The following is a 20,312-nucleotide window of genomic DNA, read 5'->3' as shown; positions in this document are numbered from 1 at the left end:
AGGTCGAGAAGTGCTTTAGTAAATAGTTTGACAACGTCACCAGTTGTCGACCACCAGAGCAGCAATCCTCTAGAGACTCCTGCAGGACCTGCACAGGACAACCTAGTGCATATGCAAAGAAACAGGAATCGAGTAGAACCATCACAGACAGGGAAGATGGAGGACTCAGAATACAGCGTGAAGCCATTTATTGAGTCCACCACTTTCAGAGACAGGCTGGTGCCTGACCTGAATGGAACAGATGATGAGTCTCCAGAAACCTCACACACAGTTGACAACCACAAGAATGTCCCATCAGGCGGCCAGACTGATACCGGAAGCATTCAATCTCCGGAAGCAGTAATTGTCCCCGAGCTGCTAAGATTGGATGATGACGAAGCACAATTTGGAAAACAGAAGCGCATGCCTCCAATGTTAAAGGGAATTCCAAGAAGCCAATCCCTGGTCATTACACGGAAGCTGACCAACATGCTCTTCCAACGGATGATGCGCAGTTTACCGTCCCCCCATAGCGCATCCTCATCAAGTGCTACCATGTACCATGAAATATGGTACAGCGTGTGGAACTTCACAGGGCTTTTGCGGTGGTGGCAGAAAACTCAGGTCGCCCCACTGGCTCAGACGATGAGAAGTGCTATGGTAAACAGTTTGACACCGTCACCGGTTGTCGACCACCAAAGCAGCATTCCTCTAGAGACGCCCGCAGGACCTGCACAGGACAACCTAGTGAGTGAAAGAGTAAAGGCGGAGATAATCATGGAGAAGCTCTTTACAAAGTTATTAGAGAACTGCGATTGGTGCATCAGTGGAAGTGAAATCCTGGTCCTCGTACAGGGCCTTGTTGAAAAAACTGTGAAAAGAGTCAACCTGCACTTTGATTTCACAGAAAATAACGTCAATGACCTCAACAAGACTATTCTCAAGAAGCTGTCGAAGATGATTGGCAATGAAGAAATGGTGCTGTTCTCCTTGAAATCAGGGGACGTCGCAGTAGAAGACTGCATCATCTCTGCTATCAAAGAGTACAGGACGCCAACAGAGAGAAGAAGAAGCTGCATTCGCCGGTTAGTCAGCTGCATGCGCGCAAACTAAGGTAAGCGCTTGTATATATATATATATATATATATATATATATATATACATATATGTATATATATATATATATATATATATGTATATATATGTATATATATGTATATATGTATATATATGTATATATATGTATATATGTATATATATATGTATATATATATGTATATATATATATGTGTGTGTGTGTGTGTGTGTGTGTGTGTGTACATATATATATGTATATATGTATATATATATATATATGTGTGTGTCACGGTGTGGTTCACTTCCTGTCTTATTTTGTAGTTTTCTGCCACTCGTGTCCCTGGGTAACTTCACTTCCTGCCTTGTCTCGTCATCCCCTGTGTTCCTCTAATAGTTTCCACCTGTGTCCAATCACCTGCACCTCCCTTGTGTATTTAAGCAGTGTGTCTCCTGTGTCACTTGTCGCGTCATTGTCTTTCGTCTCACATGTTGCCTGCTGGTTTTCCTCCCGGTTCCTGCGTTTTGACTATTAAAGTCTTTTGTTTCCCGCAAGTCTGCGTCTGAGTCCTGCCTTCCACCCCGCAACCCTGACAGAATGACGCGACCAAAGAAGGGCTCAGCAGACCCACTGCCAGACTACGGTCCGGACTACCTGGACGTAAGGAGTCCCTTCTGGCAGCGGAAAACAAACTGTGTTTTTGGTCCCAGGAGCTATCAGCTCGCCTGCCTCGAGCTCAGGGACCTCCTTAACCCTAGGAGGAGCAAGCGGAAGCAGCGATCTCCCGTTCCCGCTGGGCCGCCGCAGCGATCTCCCGTTCCCGCTGGGCCGCCGCAGCGATCTCCCGTTCCCGCTGGGCCGCCGCAGCGATCTCCCGTTCCCGCTGGGCCGCCGCAGCGATCTCCCGTTCCCGCTGGGCCGCCCCGACTCTCACCCATGCCCCCGACCCGACCAGTTCCGGCCCCACGCTCCATGCCCCCGACCCGACCAGTTCCGGCCCCACGCTCCATGCCCCCGACCCGACCAGTACCGGCCCCACGCTCCATGCCCCCGACCCGACCAGTACCGGCCCCACGCTCCATGCCCCCGACCCGACCAGTACCGGCTCCACGCTCCATGCCCCCGACCCGACCAGTACCGGCCCCACGCTCCATGCCCCCGACCCGACCAGTACCGGCCCCACGCTCCATGCCCCCGACCCGACCAGTACCGGCCCCACGCTCCATGCCCCCGACCCGACCAGTACCGGCCCCACGCTCCATGCCCCCGACGCCCCCAGTCCCCGCTCCGAGACTCAGGCTCCCTCCCTCCCATCCCATGGTCCTCTCCCACCCTCCCGTTGGTGATTTGAGGGCCGTCTGGGATCCGGCCCTTGAGGGGGGGGCTACGGGGTGGGTTATGGGGGGGGCTGAGCCGCCGCAGACTACGGAGTTGTTCCATGTCCCCGAGCTGGAGCAGACTGGGGAGTTGTTCCGTGTCCCCGAGCTGGAGCAGACTGGGGAGTTGTTCCGTGTCCCCGAGCTGGAGCAGACTGGGGAGTTGTTCCGTGTCCCCGAGCTGGAGCAGACTGGGGAGTTGTTCCGTGTCCCCGAGCTGGAGCAGACTGCGGAGGTGTTCCGTGTCCCCGAGCTGGAGCAGACTGCGGAGGTGTTCCGTGTCCCCGAGCTGGAGCAGACTGCGGAGGTGTTCCGTGTCCCCGAGCTGGAGCAGACTGCGGAGGTGTTCCGTGTCCCCGAGCTGGAGCAGACTGCGGAGGTGTTCCGTGTCCCCGAGCTGGAGCAGACTGCGGAGGTGTTCCGTGTCCCCGAGCTGGAGCAGACTGCGGAGGTGTTCCGTGTCCCCGAGCTGGACCTCACTACGGAGGTTTCCCGTGTCCCCGAGCTGGACCTCACTACGGAGGTTTCCCGTGTCCCCGAGCTGGACCTCACTACGGAGGTTTCCCGTGTCCCCGAGCTGGACCTCACTACGGAGGTTTCCCGTGTCCCCGAGCTGGACCTCACTACGGAGGTTTCCCGTGTCCCCGAGCTGGACCTCACTACGGAGGTTTCCCGTGTCCCCGAGCTGGACCTCACTACGGAGGTTTCCCGTGTCCCCGAGCTGGACCTCACTACGGAGGTTTCCCGTGTCCCCGAGCTGGACCTCACTACGGAGGTTTCCCGTGTCCCCGAGCTGGACCTCACTACGGAGGTTTCCCGTGTCCCCGAGCTGGACCTCACTACGGAGGTTTCCCGTGTCCCCGAGCTGCCGACGACGACTACTAACCCGGACGTTTCCCGTGTCTCCGAGTCTGCCATTCTAGAGACGTTCCGTGCCCTGCAGTCGCCGCTCCGGAGCCGGATTGGTGACCGCCCGCCGGGCCGACCCCCCGAGGCTCCCCGCTCGTCTGGCCGCCCGCCGGGCCGACCCCCCGAGGCTCCCCGCTCGTCTGGCCGCCCGCCAGGCCGCCCGCCAGAGTTTCCAGGGTGGTCCGACCAACGTCTCTGGTTTCCCTCCCCACCCACCCCTTGTTCGCTCTAGTGTTGGCCGTCTGGAATTCGGCCCTTAAGGGGGGGGTACTGTCACGGTGTGGTTCACTTCCTGTCTTATTTTGTAGTTTTCTGCCACTCGTGTCCCTGGGTAACTTCACTTCCTGCCTTGTCTCGTCATCCCCTGTGTTCCTCTAATAGTTTCCACCTGTGTCCAATCACCTGCACCTCCCTTGTGTATTTAAGCAGTGTGTCTCCTGTGTCACTTGTCGCGTCATTGTCTTTCGTCTCACATGTTGCCTGCTGGTTTTCCTCCCGGTTCCTGCGTTTTGACTATTAAAGTCTTTTGTTTCCCGCAAGTCTGCGTCTGAGTCCTGCCTTCCACCCCGCAACACTGACTGACTGACTGACTGTGTGTGTGTGTGTGTGTGTGTGTGTGTGTGTGTGTGTGTATATAACTACACTAACTATAGCAACTAATAAACTGGTTATACAAATGAAGCATTTAAAAGGGTCACATATCATTTTCCTATTACATTCCACTCTTTTGATTACATAATAATCACAAACTATGCAATCAATTTAGAATGCCTACTCAAAAAATGTACCATCTGATATTTACCTCATCAATTATCACAAAACATGAACTTCTGAACATCGCTCACAAAACCTTTCCTGCCACAGAACAAAAACTCCCTAAAAAACCCCTCCGAAATGGGAAAATAGGAAGAAATCTGTTAGGAGAAGATAAAGACTGGAAACCTTCTCACAGGATTTGAGCGTTACACCCCAGATGTCATGTTTACAGTATTGAAATAAAAAAGAAATGAAAACATGTTTAAATCACAATACCGGAACTTGACTCCCTTTCACACAATACAGATATAGAATATTGTGGAAAGGTCATTATATCAATCCTATTTACGTTACATACTAATAAATGCAGGGATAAAAGCTGTTTTTGTGAGAATGTTATTTCTCATTGTTTTAGCAAGCTACTGTGAAACAAAAAACATTTAGAACACCAGGAATGCACACAGACAGTGTGTCACCATGTCACTATGCGTATGTGTCGAGGTCGTAAGTGTTCAGCTCGTCAAGGGAGTCCGAGTCACTGTTGGGGTTATCGTCAGAGTCACGTCTAGGGAACAAGTTTGGTGGTGAGTCATCAGGTGACCCCAGGCTGTACATAGCTATTTGTTTCGCCAAGAGTTGGGCAATCGTTTGACAGATCAATGGGATACCGCAAATTACGAATGCGAAGAGAACACAGAGGATAGTAGCTGCTTGTATTAGTGTTCCTTTCCATGAATACCACAACCGTGTGAGCCAATCTGGGGAGGGAGATTTGTCTCTTGTCATAGATTCCTGAAGTTTTGTCATGTTTTGTATCGCCTGATAGATAATGCCTGGCCCGTTTGTTACATGTTGTTTTCTCATCTGAACACGTGTGCAATGATCTGCATCACAGTGGCTGTAGATTTCTGATGCCGTCTCTACAGCCAATTGTTGCTGTGGCCCTGCAGGTGCTGTGTGTGAGGAGTGTGAGGTGCAAGACCAACGGTGTGAATGACGGCGACCCCAGCGCTCCGCGTACTGAGAAAAGCACAGCTCACGACTGCGTGGTTCTCTCCCCTCGAAACCAGGCCTACCGCGACCCCCAGAGCAGCCAGGTACTGCGTCTATATGTGTGTGTGTGTGTCTGTGGGAAAGCAAGCGGCAAAAGAAGAAAACAGAGGGATGTTGTAATAAAAAAATGTTTATGTTGAGTGTAGCGCTGACGGATTAAGATCCTTAGCCAATCCCACAGAGAACATCCTTTAATCATGCAAACACACCAGCATGATTAGATATTTTTCAAATGTAATCCAGGCTGGATGTAGTTAATTTATATTTCTGATCTAATTGCGTAACCCAATCCATCAACCACTGCACGAACACACACAGACACACAGAGAGCCACTCTTTGCATGCCCAATGAGTGTGATGCGTTAGGTTTGACATGAAGAGTGCAACAACTCAATGAATCAACCGGCCAGTGTGGGCAGCTAATTGAAGGGTGTAGAATGAACGGCGCTCTGGAATCTGAAGGCGGTAGTGAAAGATTATTTGATTACAGGAGTTTATGTGCGTGGGTCAGAAAGAGATCAAGGGTAAAGGAAGAAGCTCGAATTCAAGTTGCTGTTGTCTCTGGAGACTCGTACGGGAGCAGTGAGTCCGAGGATACTCTGCTAAAGCTCCTTTGTGTGCTTCAACGTGGTCAAAACTGCAAACATCTCCATAAATCACAGTGTTTAATGGTGTGTTAGTGATGTACGGATCGCTGTTTTTTGAGTGTAACTTCCTGTTACGCCTCTTTGTTCTATTGTGACAAAAACACTAAGAAAGAAACGGCAAAGCGACACTGAGAAACACACGCACACACAAACTGCACCAAACGGACCGGCAGACCCCCACAGAGTAAGATTCACATTTATGGTCACAATCATGCATGTTATGTCTCAGCTGGTCTCTGTTTATTCTCCCAACCAACCAAGGCTTCTTTCACATTCACCACCAGGTCCGGACTTCACGGCGGGATTTATCCAGCTGCTGCTCAAGGCAGATGTCCATCAATTACAAATCTCCCTGTAGAATTGGAGCGCAAAAGACTTTATCTTATTTCAATTACCAATCATGAACAATCGGCCTTATTTATCTTGTCTCTTCTGATTGAAATATCTTAGTGGAATTAACTTTAATCTCCCCATTACGTGTAAGACCTTTTTACTTTGGTTTATCTTCCTCCTCCCTGGCCCTCTTCTTCCTCTTTCTGAAGGTCTCTCCTCATCCTCCAGGCTCACCCATCTCGCACGCAGCAGCAGACCTGCACCGCCCCGCCCCTACAGGCCAACCTCCCGCCACTCGCCCAGGTGGACTGACCTCTGCCACGGTGGCCTCCACAGCAGCCCCCACCCTAATCTCCGTGGTTACTCTGGCATAACGCCACTTTTCTGAACACTCATTCCAAATGCATTGCAGCATTTATGATCAATTTTGGTGAAACAACCTCAAAATAGATATTTTGTCAATTCTTAATGTGTACTTCTAACTGCCCAAATCCCCCAGCTGTTGTGTGTCCATCTGAAGTGCCTTCTCAGCTGGAAAGAGGGACATTCAAACCCTGCTTCTCCCATCTTATGTTCATCTGTTGCACAAGATATTAGAAGGAATATACTTTTCAGGAACAAAACAGCTAGAGAATATTTTTGTCAGAAGTTTAAAACATGCATTATTAGGAACTATTTTGCAAGCATACGTTGTGATTGCTGTTTACCAGTAACGGTAAATGTGACTGTGCCCCCGCTCAGTGTTCTCCTGTCAATGTTTAGCCGGCTTTGAACACAGAACCTCTGACCTCGGTTTATTTGAGGCTCCTTGTTTACCGTTTGATGGAATCGATGTAAAGTGGCTCAAATGCTCTGTATTATAATGAAAATGTGTCCACCTTCAAGCTTTTATTATGAAAGGTCAGGTGTTGTTTCTGCAATTTGCCTGATGAAGACACATTATTGCTGAATTTGATAGGAGGCAAGTGGGTTCAACCACACCCACGTCTTTCATACTCAACTCACCAAAGCTGAACTCCACGGCGATGTAAATTTTCTTTGAATAAAAATGAGTTAATTGGACAGTAACAGACTTTTAAAATATAAGGGCAACATAAGCGTATCTCTTTGCCACTGTACAAGCACACAAACACACTCACCTATCATTGTATGCAAGGATAATTCAAGTATTAACGCTTATTTACTTATTAACAACTTCTATTTTTTACATCAACACACAACTAGTGTGTTTATAATAGCAGTCATTATGTTATTGAGTACAGTTGTGGTCAAAAGTTTACATACACTTGTAAAGAACATAATGTCGTGGCTCTCTTGAGTTTCCCGTTATCAGATCAAGTCAGATTTTTCTCTGATAGAGTGATTGGAACAGATACTTCTTTGTCACAAAAAACATTCATGAAGTTTGGTTCTTTTATGACTTTATTATGGGTTAACAGAAAAAGTGATCAAATCTGCTGGGTCAAAAATATACATACAGCAACATGAATTAGCCATTTTGATGACTTAGAAAGTTGTAAAACTGTAAAAGCTGACTGAAATCAATTAGTGTTCACGTTAATGGAACTAGTTTATGAGTAAAATGAGTTCCCCTTCAGGGACTACCGCTGCGTGTAATCGCAGTGGGAACGCCCTCAGCGTGACGCGTCTGAAGCATGAATGAAATCAGTCAATGGAGAGAAAGAGCGTACGGCGAGTGACGTCATCGACCAGGAAGCTATAAATATCCCCAGAGCACACAACACGCCAGCTTTTTTTACTTCAGCAGCTCGGTATGTGTGTCTGAATCTGTCGATTGTGTTTGTCTGTTCTGTCAGGAGTTTATCACTATATATTTATATATATATAAAAAAAACAATATGAGCGAGCAGTATAAGAAGTGTGTTTCTCCCTATACTCGATATATCAAAAGCGGGTGGGGATTCACACGAGTTATGTGTGGCTTGTTTGGGTGTTCAACATGCCCAGTCGGCTCTTGAGGGAGTCGACTGTAAGCATTGCGAACGCTTTCCTCTTAGAACTTTGCGCTCGCGGCGATCGCTCTTTGAGGAGAGTGGTATGCTGCGAGCTCCCCAAGGCTCGGGTCCCGCTTCTGTTGAGGCAGAGCAGCGGCGCTTGTCTTGGGGTTCGCAGATGGATCTCACCGGCGATGTTGAGACGGGCCCCGCCCTATCTCAGCCTTCTCCGGCGGGATCCAGTGCCTTTCACCCGGTTTCGGAAGCACGCGCTGCGGCGGTTACTTCTGCCCAGGTGGAGGCACATGATGATGTTGAATTGAGATTATCCAGTTCTGAGGATCTGGATGTCGAAAGTTTTGCATCAGAGGAAACTAGTGTCTCACATTAAACTGCAAATGAAGAAGGTTTGATGGATGTGTTATCTCGCGCTGTTGAAAAGCTCAGTATCGAGTGGCCAGCTGATAGACAGGATTCTATAATTAGAAGCAAACTTGATGATAGATTTCTGTCTGCGCGACCTCAACCTTCTCGCCGGTGCTTACCGTACTTCCGAGAACCTTCATGATGAGGTTTCAAAGACCTGGGTTAGACCGGTTTCTAGCAGAATTTACACGAATCAATCTAATGCTTATGGAAACATTTTTTGGTGCAAAATCTGCTGGTTATGTGACAATGCTGAAGGCGGAGGAGACGCTCGCGAGCTATCTCTCTCCTGCTTCTTCGGTTTCACTTAAAGCACCGGCTCTTCCATCTAGAGAGACGGCCTTCTCGGGGCAGGACTGATCTGAGGACAGTCATTGTCGCCAGGAAGGCCGCGTCGAAAAAGTCCTGACGGGCTGAACGTCAGGACTCTGAGGGTGGTCCCCATCGGGAGAGACTTGAGTTCACCGCACAAGAACACGGTGCCCTGTCTTTCCCGATGCCCTCAGGGGTCTGTTCTACTAACCCTGCCTACACAGGGCGTAGAGAGACTCGGCGAGCGATTTCCCGAGGGACGCTCGCCCCCTCCGAGGAGGGTTGTGGAGTGTTCAGACCAGCTGTTTCCTGCCAGTATGTTACAGGGCGCTGTGTCTGTCACTCGGGATGCTCATCCAGAGGCCAGCCTCGAGAGGCTGGTTCCCTTAGTAGAGTTCCTGGTGGTTAATTCTAGCTCAATCGGAACATCAGGCGGTTCGGCATCGAGATGTCGTTCTTGCTCACATCAAGAGGTTGAGACTCAACGCCAAGAAGAGTGTTCTTTCTCCATTACAGAGAACCACTTTTCTCGGTGTAGTGTGGGATTCGACAACGATGCAGGCACAATTGTCACCTGCTCGTGTTGCTTCGATTCTCGCCGCAGTACATCAAGTCAAGCTAGGCCGGTCATCCACTGTAAAACAGTTCCAGAGACTGTTGGGTCTCATGGCGGCTGCGTCCAACGTGATACCTTTTGGCCTCCTGCACATGAGACCGTTACAGTGGTGGCTCAGAACCAGAGGATTCTCCCCAAGGGGGAAATCCGCTTCGCATGATCATGAGTTTGCGACGGTGTCATCGCGCCCTGGTTATGTGGAAAGATCCTTGGTTTCTGTCCCAAGGCCCTGCGTTGGGAGCTCCTTGTCGTCGCGTAATGCTAACGACAGATGCTTCTCTCACGGGTTGGGGGGCGATCATGAGCGGTCGCCCCGCTCAGGGTCTGTGGGAGGACCATCACCGTCTATGGCACATAAATTGTCTAGAGATGTTGGCAGTGTTTCAGGCCCTGAAACATTTCCTCCCGGACCTAAGAGGCCACCATGTTCTTGTCCGGACAGACAACACATCGGTGGTCTCCTATATCAACCACCAGGGGGGTCTGCGTTCTCGCCCGCTTTACAGGCTGGCACGTCAGATCCTTCTGTGGTCCCAGGGGAAAATTCTCTCTCTCAGAGCTATTTATCTCCCGGGGTATTTGAATCAGGAGGCAGACATCCTGTCGAGGCAGGGGCCGAGGCCCGGGGAGTGGAGTCTTCACCCCGAGGTGGTGGAGCTCCTATGGGGACATTTCGGTCGTGCCGAGGTAGACCTATTTGCGTCCCGAGAGACATCACACTGTCCACTGTGGTTCTCTCTCAGCCAGCCAGCCCCACTGGGGCTGGCTGGCTGAGAGAGCCACGCCTGTACGCTTTTCCCCCGATCGCTCTGCTCCCGGGAGTTCTGGAGAGGGTTCGCCGGGACGGGCTCAGTCTCCTGCTTATAGCCCCGTTCTGGCCGGCCCGAGTATGGTTTTCGGACCTAGTATCTCTCCTCGACGGCTCTCCCCTAGAGATACCGATCAGGAGAGATCTGCTCTCTCAGGCGAGTGGGTCGATCCTTCACCCCCGTCCAGAGCTATGGAGGCTGTGGGCTTGGCCCCTGAGGGGGCCCAGCTCATAGATTCTGGTCTCTCGGCTGAGGTCGTTGGGACCATCCTCCAATCCAGAGCTCCCTCCACGAGGAAGTTATATGCCGCGAGGTGGAAACTTTTCACCTCTTGGTGTGGAGAGCGCCAGCAGGACCCAGTCAACTGCCCGGTTGGTACAGTGCTGGATTTTCTGCAGGACCGTCTCTCCACAGGGTTATCCCACTCCACACTGAAGGTGTATGTGGCGGCCTTAGCTGCTTACCACGCCCCTTCAAGTGGAGGTTCCCTTGGGAGACACCCACTTATATCTCGCTACCTTCGTGGCACCCTGAGGCTGAGGCCTGCAGTTCGCACGAGGGTACCAGCTTGGGATCTGGCCATCGTATTAGAAGGTCTCTCCCTTGCTCCTTTCGAGCCCATCGAGGAAGTTTCGGAAAAGTTTCTTACTCTTAAGACTATCCTTCTTCTTGCTATTTCATCTCTAAAAAGGATTGGTGATATTCAAGCACTTTCGGTGGCTCCCTCGTGTCTGGAATTTGCCCCTGGTATGGTTAAGGCCTTTCTCTGTCCGAGACCAGGTTAGGTTCCTAAGGTGCCAACCAATTTGGTTAGACCTATAGCTCTGCAGGCTTTCTGTCCTCCGCCTTTTCTGACGTCAGACCAGAGGAAACTTAATTTGCTGTGCCCTGTTAGGGCTTTAGATGCGTATGTCCACAGAGCTTCTCTGTGGAGGAGATCGGAACAACTGTTTGTCTGTTTTGGGTCACCTAAGAAAGGGTGTCCTGCATCTAAGCAAACGATGAGCAAGTGGGTGGTCGAGGCCATCTCGCTTGCTTACGGTTCGGCCCATCAGCCTTCACCTTTGGCTGTAAGGGCTCATTCCACCAGGAGTATGGCGGCCTCTACAGCTCTTCTTTCAGGAGTTTCTCTTCAGGACGTTTGTGATGCGGCAGGCTGGTCCTCACCGCACACTTTCGTCAGATTTTATTCCCTTGACCTTAGCTCCACTCCAGGGGCTCAGGTTCTCTCGTCGGTTTGTGTCTCCTGATGACACACGACGGGGATTTGGTCGTATGGGGATGTGGGTATTGCGTTCCCACTGTGATTACACGCAGCGGTAGTCCCTGAAGGGGAACGTCCGGGTTACATATGTAACCCTAGTTCCCCGAAGGGACGGACGCTGCGTGTCCTGCCATACTCTCGGCATCCCCTTGGGTCGCTGCTTCAGTAACTTTTAAGCTGGCGTGTTGTGTGCTCTGGGGATATTTATAGCTTCCTGGTCGATGACGTCACTCGCCGTACGCTCTTTCTCTCCATTGACTGATTTCATTCATGCTTCAGACGCGTCACGCTGAGGGCGTTCCCACTGCGATTACACGCAGCGTCCGTCCCTTCGGGGAACTAGGGTTACATACCTAACCCGGACGTTTTGTGTTCAGACACGCAGGAGTGAGAATAAATAGATAAAACTTGAATGAGGGATGTTTTTCAGCATCATTTCTCTGTGGAATGAAACGGAAGATTAATCAGGGGGACACAGTGAAAGTGATGACAGAGAAACTTGCAAGAAAAAATGTAAATAGGATTTCCAATGTAAAAACAGAACATACTGTACATTTTACTAGATAATATATAGTTGTTCAGATGCGTCAGTGCTGTATGTGTGTTGGGTTTCTTTGGAATAAAATGGTGTGAACCTGGTAAGTGTTGTTTGTATGCTGTATACCTACACTGATATATATATAAGTTATAGTTTGACTTGTGTTGACTGTTCGTGAGTTTTCTTTCATTGATTTCATCAGTCCGGTGGGATCAAGGTGCACCCACACAGCTCCAACGAGTTGATGAGTTTTTGTGTGTTAAGTCCAAGTGAGATCTGCCCGCATGCTCCAAAAAATAAATAATATGAACAGGACAGACTTATCTCTGCTGATTTATCTCTGCAGCTGTTTCCAAAGATATAGATTTTACAATTTTCAGTGAGTTAAATACAGGAATATGCACAACATTGAAGACATTTAAAGTAACACACGTGTTGACAGTCTACAGCAGTCTTACTTATCCTTTCATGTTTGCATGTGCGTCGTGCTCTCTGGGAGACTTTGCTCAGTCGTCTCCTTCTCTTGCACCTGTTTCAAACACACTTTGATCACCTTTATTTACGCTATTTTCTTTTTTGTTTGGTTAGCAGGACAAGGTCCTTGTGTTGGTATCTCTTTTGATAAAGCATTGATAAAGCTATTACCGTTTATTAGCTTTAATTGTTCCTGCTCACAAAGACACTTGGTTTGCACAGTTAGTGGGTGGTATAATAAGGGTCTTTGAATAAAGTGTCTGAACCGTCCTGATACCGGCAACGACTTGTGTGTGCGTGTGTGTGTGCCTGCATGTGTGTGCATGTGTTTGCATGTTCAGGCGGTTGAAGACCACCTGGCAAGATTATGAGACTTTCGGACTGGACAGCGAGGTCCACCGGGGAGGGAAATGAGGAGCAGAGGTGTTGAAATGTGAAAGGCCACACTGTCGGCGGTCTGCATTCATTGCAGCTCCACAGCATCAGCTTCTCTCCTCTCCTCGTTTCTCACATCTTTGCTGCTCCTCTCAGCCCTCACGTCTGAATTTAGCGTCAAGGCTTTCTCTTTCCTTTTCTGCAAAACAACAGTTTTATGTAGAAGATATTTATGATAAATATCGTCTCACAGAGAGCACAAATTACATCAAAGGACAGAAGAAAAAGGTCCTTATAAGAGGGTGTGTTTTTTCACACTCTTTCCAACTCACACGTGGTGCAAAGATTTACACTTCTCTCCCTACGTTTCACTGTGTGCTAACACTATAATGACCATCAGATGAACATCTGTATGAGCATCTGTGAGTGTTCCGCTAGACCTAGAAGATTTTCCCTGCCCGGTCTCTAATTACGACAACTCACTGCAGCAACAATTACACCCTGATTAAACAAGTCTTCCCTCCGACTCAACGAGATCCTCGGCCCTGCAGCAGCAGATTCACAGTGCTGCTCTGTGCCATCCTACGAGTACGCTCACTCTGAACCAGCTGTAACTCTCAATGATGGACAAAAGCATGCAGGTTTCAGAGTCTCGAGGGACTGAGGGTCCGTTATGGGTCCGTTAGCAGCAGGGGAGAAAAGATGACGGATCGAGCAACGTTTGAACGTGAATGTCAATCACGGTAAAACAAAGCGTCGCCATAACAGATTGTCCATCAGCTTGAGTGGATGAAAGCAGGGATCCTGGGAAATTAAGTTATGACATTACATGTCCCATCAGTGAAAAGAGTCTCTGGAACACCAGCGCGATTTCAACCTGCTGCTTTGCTGACAAATGTGCACACGGCTACACAGCATAGAGACAGAAAGGGCAAAATAACACACACACACACACACACACAAAACATAGCCAAGAACAACAAGAACTGTCTTTCTATGAAAAAGACAAATAAATGATTTGGAAATGCCCTTCTGCACGTGAATGGACTATTGACTATTGGCTATTTCATGCGTTAGATATATTTTCATGGTGTAATTGTGTGTTTACGTGGTGAGACCGTATCTCCAAAACCATGAGCGGGTCCGTAATGATTTAGAAAGAAGATGTGCATTATCTGTGTCTTGTATTTTGTACTTTGTCAATTTGACACAGTGGTAAGTAGCCGGGGTTTTTGTAAAAAAAAAAAAAAGGCTTGTTAAAAAGCAAAGACACAGCTGGATCTTTTGAAGTTTGGCTAAATTGAGCCATGAAGAACCTCGACTGAGTCAAGATCTCACAGTGCAGATAGCATGTGTGGAAAACATCACCCCCATTGTCACAGGGGGACACCAGCAGAAAGGCAGGTTGTTGGTCTGAAGAAAAGGGCTTTCTTCATCCTCCAGACACATTTGAGAGGCAATGCTATTAAAGTTGCAGCTGCTGTGACTGCAGAAAGAAGAACCCCAAGACATTCAATTAGGGGAGAAAGACTACATGAGCATTGGGGATTGAAAGCCAGCCGCTTCAATTGTGCAGTTTTACCAAGCGGATGTTGTATGAGGTAAAACTGTCACCTCATACAACCCAATGTTGTTAAACGCCTCAGCCCACGACCCCATCGATTGTTAAAAAATACTTTGGGCAGCTATAGCACACATTAGAGGCCCCGGGAAGAAGAACATTCTGGAAATAACAAAAGTGCTTTTGGAATTGTAAAATTATTTTTGAGTATAAAAACAAAAACGATTGAAAAGGTAGAGAGAAAGTGACACAGAATAATAATGCTCAATTTTTGGCATTTGATGGACTAAAACCACCTTGCGGTTTACTGCACGGATCACTAGCATATTGTCTGGAAAAATATGTACTGTAGATGCACACTCAGTCGCCCAAAGTCCTGCAAAATGTGTTTTTGATTTTTTTCTGGTTGACGGCTTATTCCATGTGTACAGTATGTAACATTACATTAAATACTTATTAGATACAATCAAGATTTTGTGAATGAATGAATGCTACTGCAGATGTTCAAGTCAGGCAACTTAAGTTCAGTAAAGAGGTTTCAACTCATTAGATCTGCTGTAGTTCTCCTCAGAAGAACCAGATCAAGGACTCTTCCTATAAAGAGTCAGTCCCACTTTGTGTTATCGACCTTGTCCCACTGCGCCCTCTGCTGGAAATTATTTGTTTGATCATCGATGGAATTTTGTGTCAACCAATTATTTTAATAAGAGCGATCTATTTGAAACCCATTTTTTCAATGTTGTCATTGTATGGTATTGTATGTTGTCAATTTGAAATGATTTATGGTCAATCGCCCTGTTGACTTTATTCACCATAAGAAAACATACAACAAGGCCCGACGTTTTTCCTGACGTTAATCAGTTGGCCTGCGGGCCGACACAAACACAGCGCTGATACTTAAGATGTCCCCAACCGGGCTTCCAATTTTGATCGCGTTCATTCTTTCATTAAAAGCGTCACAGTTATTCAGGCTCCACCTACTTTATAACACTGTCCAATTTTTTATGCTGTCTTTTTCATTTGTTGTCAATCAGAGGAAGAAGCAGTACCAGGCCCTCACACTCTCTCCTGGTTTATTAAGGTAAGCAGCATTATATTCATCCTCAAAATGAAACATATACACATCGGATCAGAGTCAGAAAAAATATTACACGATAGCTGAACCTGAACACTTCTTGTTTGTCTAATTGTGTTCATTGTTATCTTAGAAACACATTTTTGTTGTTGTCTCACTCACTATTTGTTATTTGGGCTTTTCAGTCACAAGAAAACAACTACTAGAAAGCTTGCGAGAGAAAAGAAAGCAGACTTGAGTATTAACTTTAAAACATTCTTATTGTGAGAGATTGTCAAATTCACAAACAGATGTTATTGGATATATTAAATAACACAGCATTAGCCGTTTACTAATAAATAGCATGTTACTGTAGTGAGATTTTAGTGTCCGATGGAATAAAAAGGTACATGAGTGGCATCCAGTCACCTTCTATAACGTGGTCTATTTTAAAGGAAAGGTGCAATGTCACCAAACCAGCTTTACCAGCACATTCCTGAGATTACAGAGAGAGATTTTTTTTGATTTTTAGAAAATCTTTATTTTACATTAAAAAAACAATTCACAGTCATCAGTCACTTTGGCAGTGGCCCGTCTTCCCGCTCAGGATCCGCCGGTCAGACGCCTCACTCAGCCCCATTTCCTCCATCCCTGGTGATCTTGAGGTTGATCTTCCGTAGTCGGAAGACCTCCCGCTGGGTGTAGTCTGCTGCACCCTTTTTCGTGCAGCAGTGTCGAACGGAGCGCGCAAACTTCTCCGGAGTCGGAGAAGTAGTCCTCCAGCTCCACTCCTCTCTGGTTCTTGGTGGCCAGCAGGAAAGATTTCATCCGCCCCACCCCGTGCCTGCTGGTGACCGTCCCCCCTGAGGAGACACTGTTTTCAGAGGCCCACCCTGAAGAGGACTCTGACTCCCCACCTCCCACTTTTCCTCTGCGCCCCCCCCCCCCCGTCTTTTGGCCCGAGAGCCTCCCCTGCTGGCCCTCGTCTTCCTCTTCAGGCGGGGGGCCTTAAAGTTCACCCCCCCTCTTCCATATATTTCTCGCCGTCCGAGGTTCCACCTCGAAAAGCTCCCCCGCTACCAAGTGCCCCCATCCCCTCTTTCACTCTGTCACACACACCTGCCCGCTGAGCTACATTCAACCCCCCATCCACTCCGACATTCATCCCCTCTGACCCCTCATCCACCTGACCGACACTCTCCTCCTCATCCACCTGACCGACCGGCTGGCTCTCTCTTGTCGGCACACTCAACCCCTCAGCGACCGGTTGGGCCTCACCCATCGCCACACCCACCCCCTCACCCGTCTCTACAGTCACCCCCTCACCCACCTGACCGACCGGCTCGGCCTCACCCCCTCCCACACTCGCCCCCACATCCAGCAGAGCGGACGAGGGGTTCCTCTCCGGGCAAACCCTCGCCAGGTGTCCCTCTCCACAGCAACGGAAACGCCTCCCATCGTCCGATGTGGCGAACATGGCGTAGTCAAACCCCTCGATCCTCACCTTAATCACCAGGTCGAGGGCCTGGGGTTTGGTGGGGACCATGTGGAGTTGCCTCCTATGCGACACCACATGCCTCATTAAAGGCGACTTGCAACCCGAGGACAGCTTTTTAAGCGGGGACACCACCTTCCCGTGTTTGGCCAGCTCCTCCAGCAGCACTCCGTCAGGGACGAACGGCGGAACGTTCGCCACCGTCACCCTGACGGCCGGCACCGCGAGCGGAAAGACGGGCACGTGCGCCTCGCGGACCACCACGCCGCTCGCCACCACCTCGCGCGCCTTCCCTGAAATGCTCCTGAACTCTAATTAGCAAGTGATGATGCTTTCCGAAAGCATTTTGTTCTTTCTCTTTTTGTTTTTGTTCTTTTCTCCTAGGTGGGAGTAAAAGTGGGCAGGCTGTGTCGGCTGGATTTATTCTTTATTTATAAATGTTAACAAAAAGCTGAAAAACAAAAGAAATGTTAGATAAAGCACATTTTTAATGCATTCTGTCTCTGTCAGTAATTTCAGATAATACATTTATAGATTACAAGGATCATTTTGGTTCCCATTTTTAAAATATTTTTTCCTTCTTGCAGGCTTTCTCTCAGGCTCCTTCAGCAGATATCATGGCGATGGCTCAGGGACCTTTTCTTGTAGGAACAGCACCACCGTTCGCTCCAGTCCCCAACCCAGGAGTCACTCAACCGCAGCAGCCCAGTGTAAATATCGCCGTCTCATCGCAACAAACCGTTCAACAACCCCTTAAACAACAAGTTCAACAACCTGCTTACATCCAACAGCAACCTCAATTCGTGCAGCCAGGTGAGTATTTCCAAAATGTAACTTTGCGAATGCCGAATATATAATACAAAGTGAGAAAGCTTTGCAGGTTCAAAAAGATCATTCCTCAATATTTGCGCTGCATTATTAGCTGCAATTTATTTCTTTTACTTTCTCAATTATTCCAAACAATGACTAACATACATGTGTTGAGGAATACTGAATACTATGATACAGCAAATGAAACATTTTTACTGTACAAATTTAAAGATTCTCCAAAAAGTCCCATATTTGCATGTTCTCAATATATGTAGTCTCTCAACCTCAACCGACCACCCAACCCAGTGTAAATATCGCTGTCTCATCGCAACAAACCACTCAACAAGTTCAACCACCTGCTTACCAGTACATCCAACAGCAACCTCAAGTTGTGCAGCCCGGTGAGTATTTCAAATCTATAGGACGAAGTGAGAGAGCTTGAGTTTGGTGACGGGTTGGGAAGTAGGTGTGGATTGCCGTTAAATAGTGGTGGATGTCTGTCTCACAGTGAACCAGGTGGTGGTGGTGCAGCCAAATCTCACCGACACTTCTAGACAAAAGATGTGTCCCAACTGCCGAAACACTGGTATGACTCAGCTCAGGTACATCAATGGAATGCTCACCTGGCTGATCTGTGGCGTGGTGGGAATCTTCGGGTAAGTAAAGTAGCCTTACACACACACACACACACACACACACACACACACACTTTGTAAAGAACCATAATGACCAAATGACAGTTTATGCAACTGAGTCTCTCAAGTATGTTGAATTTGTGCTTATACTTAATTCAACTTTTCTCTGTGGGTTTTTAGCTATTTAAAAACTCACATGACAATTTAGAACCTCTTATACCAGATTTCAGTTTACTTTAATTTTAAGCTGGAGGAAATGTTGTTATAAGTATTATTTTAACATTATTCTTGATTCAGGTTTTTGCCTTGCATGTGCATTCCCTCCTGTGTGAATTCATGCAAGGATGTGGAGCATTCCTGCCCCAGCTGTGGCCACGTCCTGTACGTTCATAGACGCACTTGAAACAACTCTGCTGAAGCAACAACAAATAAAAATCTGTTTTGTGTTGTTTTGTTCTTTTTTTGTCTGGAAAAATATGTACTGGACATGAATACTGTAGAGAACAGACAAAAAACACCTAAATGTGCTACAGTTCTTAAAAAAAAAAAAAAAATCTCGCTTTGTTGTAATTATACACAGCTCTTTCACATCTTTCTGTTTTCCCGTAAGTCTTCACTTATTGTATATGTGTGTTCTTTGTTTTACACTCGACTTTTCAGTAATAAGGGTTTAACTCTCATTTTATCTGCTGGAGTTCTACTCAGAAGAACCTGATCAAGGGCTCTTCCTATAAAGCACATACAGCTTTGCCTTCTGGCTCAGCTCCCTTTTGGTCACACCGGTGCGGTAAAGCAAGTGGAATACCGCCCCTGCTGCTCCGATTCTCCGTCTAAATTCACACTCCATCTTCCCCTCACTTGTGAACAAGACCCAGACGTACTTGAACTTCTTCACTTGGGGTAAGGACACATTCCCTACCCAGATGAAGCAATCTATCGGTTTCCTCCTGAGAACCATTTCCTCAGATCTAGAGGGGCTAATCATCATCCCAACCGCTTCACACTCGGCTGCGAACCGGTCTGGTGAGAGTTTCGAGGTTGTGATGGATCTACAAGGCGCAGGGAACTTTGAGGTGCGTAAACGCTATTTCCAAAATTCTAGAGGTGCGTAAACGGCGTTTACGTGCGTTTACCCTCCACTACAGCCCTGCGTGTAGTTGAGGAACACCCATCTATATATATATATATATATATATATATATACATATATATATAACTACACTAACTATAGCAACTAATAAACTGGTTATACAAATGAAGCATTTAAAAGGGTCACATATCATTTTCCTATTACATTCCACTCTTTTGATTACATAATAATCACAAACTATGCAATCAATTTAGAATGCCTACTCAAAAAATGTACCATCTGATATTTACCTCATCAATTATCACAAAACATGAACTTCTGAACATCGCTCACAAAACTTTTCCTGCCACAGAACAAAAACTCCCTAAAAAACCCCTCCGAAATGGGAAAATAGGAAGAAATCTGTTAGGAGAAGATAAAGACTGGAAACCTTCTCACAGGATTTGAGCGTTACACCCCAGATGTCATGTTTACAGTATTGAAATAAAAAAGAAATGAAAACATGTTTAAATCACAATACCGGAACTTGATTCCCTTTCACACAATACAGATATAGAATATTGTGGAAAGGTCATTATATCAATCCTATTTACGTTACATACAAATAAATGCAGGGATAAAAGCTGTTTTTGTGAGAATGTTATTTCTCATTGTTTTAGCAAGCTACTGTGAAACAAAAAACATTTAGAACACCAGGAATGCACACAGACAGTGTGTCACTATGTCACTATGCGTATGTGTCGAGGTCGTAAGTGTTCAGCTCGTCAAGG

The 20,312-nt window shown here is 47.5% G+C and overlaps 1 protein-coding gene and 1 long non-coding RNA gene across 2 annotated transcripts; both read left to right on the top strand.

Annotated features, from left to right (window-relative positions):
• Positions 1-111: 111 nt before the first annotated feature.
• Positions 112-7,196, top strand: LOC144383351 (uncharacterized). Its single transcript, XR_013450709.1, has 3 exons — positions 112-1,093; positions 5,046-5,192; positions 6,338-7,196. It is a non-coding gene; the product is annotated as an uncharacterized LOC144383351 (long non-coding RNA).
• Positions 7,197-7,868: 672 nt separating this feature from the next.
• LOC120824833 (uncharacterized) lies at positions 7,869-18,900 on the top strand. Its single transcript, XM_078080456.1, has 6 exons — positions 7,869-7,900; positions 15,493-15,539; positions 17,595-17,820; positions 18,093-18,218; positions 18,326-18,473; positions 18,750-18,900. The coding sequence occupies exons 3-6, from the start codon at positions 17,625-17,627 to the stop codon at positions 18,853-18,855; spliced, it is 576 nt and encodes a 191-aa protein (XP_077936582.1). The 5' UTR covers positions 7,869-7,900; positions 15,493-15,539; positions 17,595-17,624; the 3' UTR covers positions 18,856-18,900.
• Positions 18,901-20,312: the final 1,412 nt, after the last annotated feature.

The sequence above is a fragment of the Gasterosteus aculeatus genome, chromosome 9, assembly GCF_964276395.1.
Source record: "Gasterosteus aculeatus chromosome 9, fGasAcu3.hap1.1, whole genome shotgun sequence".
NCBI lineage: Eukaryota > Metazoa > Chordata > Actinopteri > Perciformes > Gasterosteidae > Gasterosteus > Gasterosteus aculeatus.
The sequence above is the reverse complement of the archived record's forward strand: the minus strand, read 5'-3'. Positions and strand labels throughout refer to the sequence as shown.

What these genes read in the sequence shown, in the direction of transcription:
- LOC120824833 (XM_078080456.1), top strand. Translation starts at nt 17,625, where the DNA reads ATGGCGATGGCTCAGGGACCTTTTCTTGTAGGAACAGCACCACCGTTC. An exon ending in ACCTCAATTCGTGCAGCCAG is followed by an intron (nt 17,821 to 18,092) that starts GTGAGTATTTCC and finishes CAATATATGTAG; the next exon opens with TCTCTCAACCTCAACCGACC. An exon ending in GGCGTGGTGGGAATCTTCGG is followed by an intron (nt 18,474 to 18,749) that starts GTAAGTAAAGTA and finishes TTCTTGATTCAG; the next exon opens with GTTTTTGCCTTGCATGTGCA.